Below are 10809 nucleotides of genomic sequence, written 5' to 3'. Positions count from 1 at the left end.
GGCCCTTAAACTCACTTCCACTCGGCACCTTGGTTCGTCAAAAGATGTGTTGTAAAGTGCACCAAGACCTTCTAAGCAAGATGCCTGTTTTGAACTATTGCATACCTTGGTCTCAATTTTGAGCATAAAAAAGAGAAGAGAAAACAAGAAAATTACTAACAAAATGAAGAACCAAAATACACCAAAAACCAAGGAAAAACACCTTAGGGCACTTATGAATGCTTTTAAGACACTAAATTTACATGTATTTATGCTTTGGATAAGTGTAGAGCATGAGAAAATAGAGTGCCTCAATATATGCGGGTACCCACTATTCATCCATGTCAGATATTGTGTCTTCGATTGGGACCCAAGGTAGTGTCATCCAAAACCCACACATTGCAACTAGTGACTCTTTATCCAACTACAATGCAATAAAGAGATATTCTATCCAAAACCCCAACAGTGCAAGTCAAAATGTGCTTGTCTCAGCCCCACAACATAGTGCTAGTTTATTTAGTTGGTCTAATGGGAATATTGAGTAGAGCTACTCGCTTTGAACCTGCAACTAGTGAAGTGAATGAAGAGTTTCGGGAGGTAAATTCACCTTTCACATCTCCTGTAAACCCTACACTCCCAAAGAGTATCTATGTGGATATCGTACCCACTATATTAATTGAAGGCTCTACAAGGCTATCACCCTCTAAAGCTCTATTACATGATGGTAGGAGTCTCATAGGAGTGCAAGAAGTCGAACGTTATGTACAAGCAACTAGAGAGAAGGAAATCAAAAGCGTACGTATGGTAGAACAATGCTGAGCCATAAAAGAAAGGGTCCCTATGATAGCAACCATACTAATTGAGCAATCAAGTTCTCCCAAGATCTTCCACCATTGATTAGCACTACATTATCTTTCCACAAAAACAAATCAATGTCACGCGCACTCACAAGATTTTGCACCTACCAAAATCACAATTTTGTTCAATTTCATATCAAAGCCAAAAGATTTGCAATTCATCTTGCAACGAGTATGCAAACCCAATTCTCATGGAAAAACAAGAGGCACAAGAAGGGACTTTTGTTAAGTCTTGAGCAAGGTTAGTTCACTTCAAATCTAGATGAGGAATTCATTGTGCTCATTATTCATTGTCATCTTTTGACTCACCAAGGTTTTTCCACATCATTATGGACAATAATAGTCTTGGACCAAAATGCTCACTGCCTTGCAACATAATACTCATATGTTTGCATTTTGATGATTGAATCATTTGTGTTGAGGATTGGGTTCTGGTAGATTCCTATGCCTAATTGCCCCTTCACTATTGTGGTAGGAAGAGCAAAACTTAAGACCGGGCCTTTGACAATGTTGAACCATATAAGGCATATTTCCTACCAATTGTGCCATGTACAAAGTTGATGTTCTTAATTTGCAAGTGCTACCACTTTTTAGGACTCCAAATTTTGGTGGCTACGCTACATTCAGAGTTTCTTGCACCAATCTCCTTCTCAGAGCCTCACGGCTAGAGTGAACACACCTCAATATGCTCTTTTCTTGCAGCAACCTTTTTTTTTGGTGACTTGAAATGGTTAATTTGTTTCATAGGTGATAAGAAAAAGTGCTACCAAAATTTTGAATCTACAATAGTCTTTGAATCAGACACCAAACATTGAATCTTCCACACATTAATTGGCAATGTGTTATCCTTTCCGGAGGAAAAAAAAAAAAAAAAAAGTGATGCACTCACACAAGAATTGTTCCTGCCAAAGACACAATTCCATCGATTTTCATATCAAAGCCAAAAGGTACATAATTCAACTTGCAATGAGTATGCAAGGTGCAAGCCCAAGTACAAAGAGCCCAAGACATATAAATATGCAGGCTGTAGGAGCATATCAAAGCCAAAAGGTACATAATTCAACTTGCAATGAGTATGCAAGGTGCAAGCCCAAGACATATAAATATGCAGGCTGTAGGATGTACATGGGATGTTCAAGCTTAAGCTTATTAACAATAGTTAAAACTGTACATTTATACATGGGATAGAAGAGGTATAATTACATTTACATGATGACCCTGACAAGACATTAGTACCAACAACAGGCTGCTGCCGGGTAACTTGTTGGTTATGAATACCAGTCAAAAAGTTTCGAAACAGAGCTTCATATCAGCTTGCATCTTGGCATTGCATTTCCCTGTCGGAGGTTTCACCTATTGCATATTACCATATACTATGGACATTCAATAAGGTGATAAAACTAAGCATCAGCCCTTATTATCTCAAATGTCCACGCTAATTCGCTGGAACTGTCTCGAGCACACCTCTAGTCTCAACCAGCTTTATAAAAAAAATTGACTTTATCTGCATTTAAAGCAAGCAACATGAACATTTCTATGTATATCATACTTCAAACTGTATAATTTTCACAGACCAGTTGTACAAGCAAGCACACTTTACTAGGTCTCAAGTTAATCTAGGCTTTTTGTTGCAGACATAGGTAAACATTCTCTAAGAAGCAAGTAAAATCTCTCTCTCTCTCTCTCTCTCTCTCTCTCTCTCTCTCTCTCTCTCTCTCTCTCACATGCCGCTTATGCCACCTAGAGCCAGAGACAGAGCTACATTACATATGTCATTGCACAGTGTACTATGAGATTCGGGGCCATTTCCACTGCTTATTCAGAGAGGATTTCGGTCCTTTCTTCAGGTCATGAGTTATGAGGATCAGAGATGTCTTGGGCTATATCTACTTGAGTTACACAGATATAGAGACACTTTACTGGGGAGAGCCAGAGAGAGAGAGTTCCAAAGACGGATTACAGATTTCTTTTCACTAGATACGGGACAGCCAGAGGAGCAGCCATCACTGCAGAGCTCGGCCCACACTAATTCGACCACTCTCATCGACCGAGCACTGGAGCTACGGAAAACGATTGAGGAGAGGGGCTACACAGCATCGACGGAGACTACAACAGAGGATTTGAGCCATACTCTCACGACATCCAGAGTGCATATGAGGATGGATTCTAGTAGTAGTAGTATTTTTGTTCTAGTCTTTTTGTACCCATACATGGTATCAGATTCACAGTTTTGTAACAGTTTGGTCTCATAGATCATTTTGGCCTTTTGAAGATGTTAATATGACATTTCATTTCATTTCTCTCTCGCGCTGCCTTGCAATCCCGCCCCCGCCCCCGCCCCCCCCTCACGCACTCTCTCTCCCTCGCTCTCTCACGCTGCCTTGCAATCCCCCCCCCCCCCCAACAGGTACAACAGGCAGTCAGAAATTCGTAGAAATTTTTCAGGGCAGAATTTCAAATATTGCAGATTTTTCAGAAAACAGCAGAAGTCAGAAATTGCTGATTTCAGAAAATTGCAGAACTGGTAGAAATTGCAGAAATTGAATAAAGCGGGGCTTTGCATGCATAATGTGGAAGTCCTTGTGCGTGTAGGTCTCCTTCCGCCGCAAAATTTCCTCTCGTTTGTTAACAACGACCAAACATGAGGAAGCAGAATGCCAAGGCCGACCCATTATCAACATGACACTCGAAGAGGAGCAAAGAAGACGTGTACACTCTACATGTGAGAATTTGCGGCCTAAAAGACAGATAATGTAGACGAAGAGGTAAAAGAACTCATGGTTTTGATGGGAGTTCATGAGCCGATGCACTCAAGAGCTTGGAGAGTGGGCAACAAGAAAAGTTGGAGCGAGGAAACCTCGAAAGAAAGGGCACTTATCCTTCATTTTCCCTCCATGGAAGCGAAGGACTTTTTGAAGAAGAGACCAACTCTTAAGAAGACGGGCATCTTTCTTGGGGATGACCTTACCCTCTCACAGGTTGCCCATATGCAAAGGTAATGCCAGAGATTAGAGCGGCAAGGGAAAAAGGTAAGATTGATTTTTACCGAGATGGAAGAGTGATGATATTGGAGCCAAGCTCCACATGACGGTGTGAGACCTATGGGACCACACTCAAAGTTGCTACCAAGAATTGTAATGGATCTATGCGTCTTGATGTGGGTGCTTTTGAGGAGAGTTTTAATTGGAGAGACATCATCTTCTACTCTGAGACACATCAAGCCCCTGGGCAGTCTATGCCTGCAGCCTCACATTAGTGGGGATAGAGATGGGAGACAGCTTGTAGACAGGAGACACGATCAAAGCACAGAGGGTGGGGCTCAAGAGGAGTGAGTGTTATTCAGGGAGGAGTTGCAACATTGATACATATAGCTCGCACGGATGAGCAAGCTAGGTACATGTGGGTGAGATTGAGAGCAAAGACTGGCATATATCTTTACATTGCTATTTGCTACTTTCCCCCAAGTACATCAGTATATGCACCACCTAGAGGACAGTCCCCCTTCTCTATTTTGGATGATGACATATGGGAATTCTCTAAAGATGGTGACATTATCATTCTAGGGGACTTCAATGCTAGTACTACCCATCATCAGACAGTATTTTATGATACTTCAGAGGAGATGCTGAGAGAGCTGGATGTTGCAGAGACGGGCCTATCCAGACTATCACAAGATGGGGAACATACTGAGTATGGACGGCACTTGATAGACATGGGGACTGCACATGGATTGGCCATCTTGAATGGCCTACAGAGATTTCCCGCTGCGGGAGGTTTTACATGCTTTCCATAGACATGGAGCCAGCACAGTGGATTATGTCATGGCACAACCAAGCCTCATCTCTAGTATCCAGGATCTCATAGTTGGGCCCAGACCTGTTGGGGTGGCAATGGATCATGCTATTGTGTCGTTGACCATCTCTTTCCAGTTCAATGTAGCACATAGTCCACGGGTAGCAGTCCCTACTCGCTAGACCCTCATGCAGGAGACGAATTTTGTATACATAGACGGGATCTACAGACGCCTATGCACTGAGGAGCTAGGGCGACCTCTAGAGGAGCTGACTATTATACTGACACAAACATTACATGATACAATAGCAGAGGCATACCCACACACCCAACCCGAGCATAGACGCCGTTATGGGAGCATGCCTCAGAACAGCTGGTATGATGAGGAATGCCGCCAAAATAGTGCTAGACTTCAGAGTGAAGTGCTTTTGGGGGGCATCACTCACAGACAGTCACAGATTGACTTCCGACGCCTAGTGCGGCGAAAGAAAAGAGCATTTTTGGCTCGACTAGAGCAGGATCTCTACCAGCTATTCTTGAGTTAGGACTTGCGTGAGGCATGGCGGCGCTTTCATGAGCTGTCTCCCCCCCCCCCTGCCATTACCTCTACAGAGACTTGGGGTTAGTACGCATCATCTTTGTACACAGTTTCTGGACAGCCGCCCCTTCCCGACCCCCCGCCCCTCCCCCCGATCCATACCCACACACGTGCTTTTTTCACCACTGAGATGGTGATTTCATGCATGCCAAAGATCTACTAGCCAAGCTTCTAGCAGTTATGTTTAACCGTGCCATGTGTGAGGGCTGATACTTGGAGTCTATCTGCAATTGTACCTATCTTCAAATCAAGAGACCCTATGGAGCCTGGGAATTATCGCACTATCATGATTGGACACACATTGGCACGGTTGTACGCATCCATTCTTGAGCGGCAACTGAGTAGATAGGCAGAGAGAGAGGAAATGCGTGCAGCTGGGCAGGCAGGGTTCAGGAGAGGTTTTTCTACTCTTGACCATATCTTGACACTCAAGGCCATCATCGAGGAGGGCAGATTCTGTGGGAGACGACGGATCTATTGTAGCTTTGTGGACTTCCGCAAAGCATTTGACACAATACCCAGAGCTAGATTGATGCGCAGATTACAGGAGATGGGAGTACCCACAGAGCTCATTTGGGGGATCATGGCATTGTGCCCCCTCTCTCCTACTCTATTTGGTATATATGTGGATGAGGTTTCTGACTACATTGAGAGAGATGGGGATAGAGGTGCACCGTTGGCAGGGACATGGATTCTGCTATTGTTATATGCTGATGATATTGTGTTGATCTCTGACTCTCCGGAGGGGATGCAACGTCACTTGGATGCTTTGCATAGGTTTGCCCATGAAAGTGGTTTGTCTGTCAACCTTGGTAAAACCAAGGTCATGGTATTTAATACCATCCCACAGTGGATCAGGAGGTCAGCGCCCGCATTCACATACGGCCAGGAGACGGTGGAGTATACAGATGCTTACACTTACCTTGGAGTGGTTTTTGGTGGACCAACATTTTCATTGAGGAGAGCAGCAGAGACTAGATTGACAAGAGACCATTCGGCATTGGGTAGATTGGAGAGGATGTGTTCACAGGTTCAGTTTCGGGAGCCTCGGACGAAGCTCTGGCTCTTTGACACTTTGGTGGCTTCTGCATTGCTCTATGGAGCTGAGATCTCGGGGCCTTCATTGGATCATCACGGGAGGACAGGTCGCACTGATGGATGGGGGGACATGCAGAAGCCCCTGGTCTCTATGATCTCGCGGCTCATTAGAGCCAAGGCTTCAGTACCACGTGCCATTATCCGAGCAGAGCTAGCTGCCCCCCCACTAGTGGTTGAGGCGCTCACCAGGTCTGTCTCCTTGATACACCGCATGTGGGAACTTCCCAGAGACAGATACGCCTGCCTTGCACTTGAGTCCTCTCGATAGTTAGCCATGCAGGGAGATATAACATGTTGGTATGGGGAGATGACATCATGGTTCCAGGCGCATGGGTTTAGTATAGACAGATTGCCCCCCTTCCAGTGCTCATTGGATGCACCCTCCCTGACTCTTACACGGTCCAACTCAGCTAGACACCAGGAGGACATGGATACAGCCAGCACAGGAGCTAGGCACGAAGATGGCTTTTTACAGAGAGCATCTTCTCCAGCTTACGGCAGACGGGTTTTGTGACGAGGCCCAGATACATGGACACCTGCTTGTCTCATGGGATACGGTGTGCTATTGGCCACATAACGCACATCTTCACACCAGCTGCTGTGGATCGAGACTAGGAGATACAACAGAGTACCAACAGAGGCCAAAACATGCCCCCTGTGTGACATGGAGCCTGAGACAGAGTTACACTACACATGCCAATGCCCCGTCTACTACGAGATACGAGGCCGCTTCCACTGCTTGTTTAGAGAGGGCTTTGGACCACTCTCCAAAGTCATGAGGTACGAGGATCATAGATGCCTGGGCTTGTTTCTGCTCGAGCTACGCAAACACAGAGAGAGCCTGATGAGAGGAGAGGCCAGCCAGTCTCAGAGACACATCACAGACTTCTTTAGAGCAGGCACTGGACACCTGGAAGAGCTACTACCACAACAGATGGGGAAGATAATAACTTCTTGTCAACAAGGCAAAGTTACATTCATCTGCACAATTGGCTCAATGTCATGCATTTAGACTTCCACAATGGAGCAATTAGTATATTTATGCTACCTTTGAACCTCAACAAGGGTCCGAACCATTGGCTAGAAATGGCCAGTGCATAATCTTCAATAAATCTCATGCGTCAATGAAATGCTCTCAGAACGAGACAAATTTCTTTCCTTCATTCACCTGACAAACTTAAGTGTGTTCATCTTGTCTTTCATAAGCATTACAATCTGGCTGGGTATATTATCGGATAATTGAGCACACTCAACTATTGTCCTTATGTGAAAGCCATAACATTCAAGGGTACTCACCATACTAATTTTTGACAGAATGAGATCTGGATTTAGGCTCTTTGAAAATGGGTTGGCCCCTCTAGACAGTGGTTCATTACTTATCAAATTACCTTCTTAATACTGCTGCATTCGTAAATTACGATGGCTGTTTACGTATGAAAGTAGCTTTTTTTACCAACTCCATGTGCATTTCGTTGCAGCAGACCACATTTGATAGAAAAGCTGCACCACAGATTCTTCCTCCAGGCACATTATCACCCTGGTTGATTTTCACATATCGGCTTCTGCAGCCCTCACCAAAGTTAAGAAATGCACAATCCAACCAGAACAACTTATTCCTCCCTTTAACAAGCAAGCAGGTCTGACACCTGACACTAGAGCTTACCGATTCTTTCCACAAGATCTCGAACTTAGCACCTGTACCAACAGGCGCAGGTTTTCCCCAGCAGATAGCAGGTAGTGTTCCAGATAGATCATCACATTTGCCTTTGAATGCTGCATCTTGGATATGTTTGATAGAGTTCTAGAGATATGAAGCAAAGGCATATATATCAAGCTTGAAGAATTGAATTGAGCATTCTTTTGAGTCTGTTCTTCTACCCTAAGCAATAGTAGTACATAATCAGCATGTGGCATTAAATTTAGTTACCTGAAAGAGGCTCTGTGTAATGGGTGCTGAAACATGCACTGTGTTGTTAAACTCTCGAAATCCAGAAGCATTGAGGCCAATAACATTCCCAGAATGTGTCATAAGGTCAGTAATCAGCGATACATGGTGACTGTATACTGTCTTGTCAAACATTGACAAGACAGACTTCAGTCTCTGCAACAGGACACGCATCCTAGTTATTTTAAGCAGCACGCATGCTTCATGAAGCAATAAACATCCTTATTGCAGTAAGACTAACCTGATATATACAGTTGTGAGCAGCTTCAATCCCATATAAACTTGCTATCCCTTGGATGCTACTAGGCATGCTCCGTGACCAGTTTATCAAATGCAAAACTGGTCCACATAATTCCTGAACTATGTGCCATGCATCACTTTTCTTTCTAATGTATTTTGATTTGTTGTGGACGACAACTTCTATAGCTATTTCATCTTTCTGTGGCCCACAATAGGCATTACCAAGATGGGCCATCCATGGCTCAGAAGCCATGTCAGATGGCACGATCGATACAGATTTTATTCGCCTGTCACCTACAAAATAGGCATTTTCTTTAGCAGCTCCTACTTACTCACAATAAAAAATACTCAATATCCTATCAATAACAATAGTTGATAACTTGACTTTGATGGGATGCATTAAAGAGAAATGGAATGAAATGTATATTTAAGTTTGCAAAAGAGAGAGAGAGAGAGAGAGAGAGAGAGAGAGAGAGAGAGAAATGAAATGAAATGTTATATTAACGTCTTCAAAAGGCCATAATGACCTATGAGACCCGAAAGTTACAAAGTGGTGGATCTGATACAAAGTCAGAGTAACAAAATAACCTAACAACAGTACAAAACAAAGATTTATACTATGGGGTCCTAAGTTGATCGATGTGAACCAAGCAAAAGACTAAGCAAAAAATGGGCGGCTTGTTGGGATAGCTGAATCACAAGAGATCTAGCATCAGCCGTTGGCGAATCTCATCAATTTCCTCCATGGTTAGTAGTCTGACCGGGCGTCGTGCATGCCTGGCCAGCGTGCTCCGAATTTTCTGTAGTAGCCTCCGTCGATGCTGTGTAGTTCTTCGCAGTCGCGGGCGCCTGGATTTCCCCAGTTCAATCGCTCGGTCAATCAGTGTGCCTCTAGTGTGAGACGAGGGGGAGCTCTGCTGTGGGAGTGGCTCTTGCGGCTGTCCCGTGTCTGCTCTGAAGAAGTCTGTGATCCGTCTTTGAGACTGGTTGGCCTCACCATTCATCAGGGTATCTCTGTGTCTGCACAGCTCGAGCAAGAACAAACCCAGACATCTCTGATCTTCGTATCCCATGACTCTTGAGAGTGGTCCAAAACCTTCTCTGAACAAGCAATGGAAGCGGCCTCGTATCTCGTAGTAGACGAGGCAGCGACATGTATAGTGTAGCTCTGTTTCAGGTTCCATGTTACACAAGGGGCATGTCCTGTCCTCTGCTGGTACTCCGCTGTATCTCCCAGTCTCAATCCGCAACTGGTGAGAAGATGTGCGTAACTGGCCAATAGCACATCGTATCCCATGAGACAAGTGGGTATCCATGTATCTGGGTCTCGCCACAAAACCATCTTCCGTAAGCTGGAGAAGGTGGTCTTTGTAAAAAGCCATCTTCGTGCCCAATTCCTGTGCTGGTTGTATCCATGTCCTTCTGGTGTCTAGCTGGGTCAGGTCTTGGCGTATGAGCGTGGTGTTCTCTAACTGTGTAAGGGTGAGAGATGGTGCATCCAATGAGTAATGGAATGGTGGCAGCCGGTCTATGCTGAACCCATGTGCCTGAAACCATGATGTCATCTCCCCATACCAGCATGTTGTATCTCCTTGTATGGCTAACTGTCGAGAGGATTCAAGTGCTATGCGAGCATATCTGTCTCTAGGAAGTGCCCATGTGCGGTTTATGAAGGAGACTGATCTGGTGAGCGCCTCCACTACAAGTGGGGGGGCTGCTAGCTCTGCTCGGATAATGGCCCGTGGTACTGATGCCTTGGCTCTAATGAGCCGCGAGATCATAGAGACGAGGGGTTTCTCCATGTTCCCCCATCCGTCTGAGCGACCTGTCCTCCCGTGGTGATCCAGTGAAGGTCCCCATATCTCGGTTCCATAGAGCAATGCTGAGGCCACCAAGGTGTCAAAGAGCCAGAGCTTCGTCCGAGGCTCCTGAAACTGAACCTGCGAACACATCCTCTCCAATCTACCCAATGCTACGTGGGCTCTAGTAAGTCTGGTTTCTACTGCTCTTCTGAGTGAGAATGTAGGTCCGCTAAAAACCACTCCAAGGTAAGTGTAAGCGTCTATGTACTCCACAGTCTCCTGGCCGTATGTGAGTGTAGGTGCTCACCTCCTGATCCACTGTGGAGTGGTATTAAACACCATAACCTTGGTTTTACCCAGGTTGACAGACAAACCACTTTCGTGGGCAAACGTATGCAGAGCATCCAATTGACGTTGCATTTCCTCTGGGGATTCGGAGATCAACACTATGTCATCAGCATATAGCAAAAGTGGAATCCATGTCCCTGCCAACTGAGG

The 10809-nt window shown here is 45.0% G+C and overlaps 1 protein-coding gene across 3 annotated transcripts in view; it reads right to left on the bottom strand.

The window, feature by feature from the left end:
- Positions 1–1735: 1735 nt before the first annotated feature.
- LOC147442839 (DNA-directed RNA polymerase V subunit 1-like) overlaps positions 1736–10809 on the bottom strand; it is an 84287-nt gene continuing 75213 nt past the window's right edge. The window contains exons 16-20 of one of the 3 annotated variants that reach the window (XR_015190212.1): positions 8511–8803; positions 8252–8425; positions 7988–8125; positions 7778–7886; positions 1736–2340 (exon numbers count right to left, since the gene is read on the bottom strand). Coding sequence is in view for 1 of the 3 variants with exons in the window: in XM_086528855.1 (XP_086384981.1) it covers positions 2272–2340; positions 7988–8125; positions 8252–8425; positions 8511–8803 (674 nt within the window). In the remaining 2 variants the exon portion in view is untranslated. Of the gene's footprint in view, positions 2341–7712; positions 7887–7987; positions 8126–8251; positions 8426–8510; positions 8804–10809 lie in introns of all 3 variants that reach the window. The other 2 variants (XR_015190211.1, XM_086528855.1) reach the window with 2 other exon arrangements.

The sequence above is a fragment of the Adiantum capillus-veneris genome, chromosome 14 (assembly GCF_014529385.1).
Source record: "Adiantum capillus-veneris isolate H3 chromosome 14, ASM1452938v2, whole genome shotgun sequence".
Taxonomy (NCBI): domain Eukaryota; kingdom Viridiplantae; phylum Streptophyta; class Polypodiopsida; order Polypodiales; family Pteridaceae; genus Adiantum; species Adiantum capillus-veneris.
This window is presented reverse-complemented; position numbering and strand designations above follow the sequence as displayed.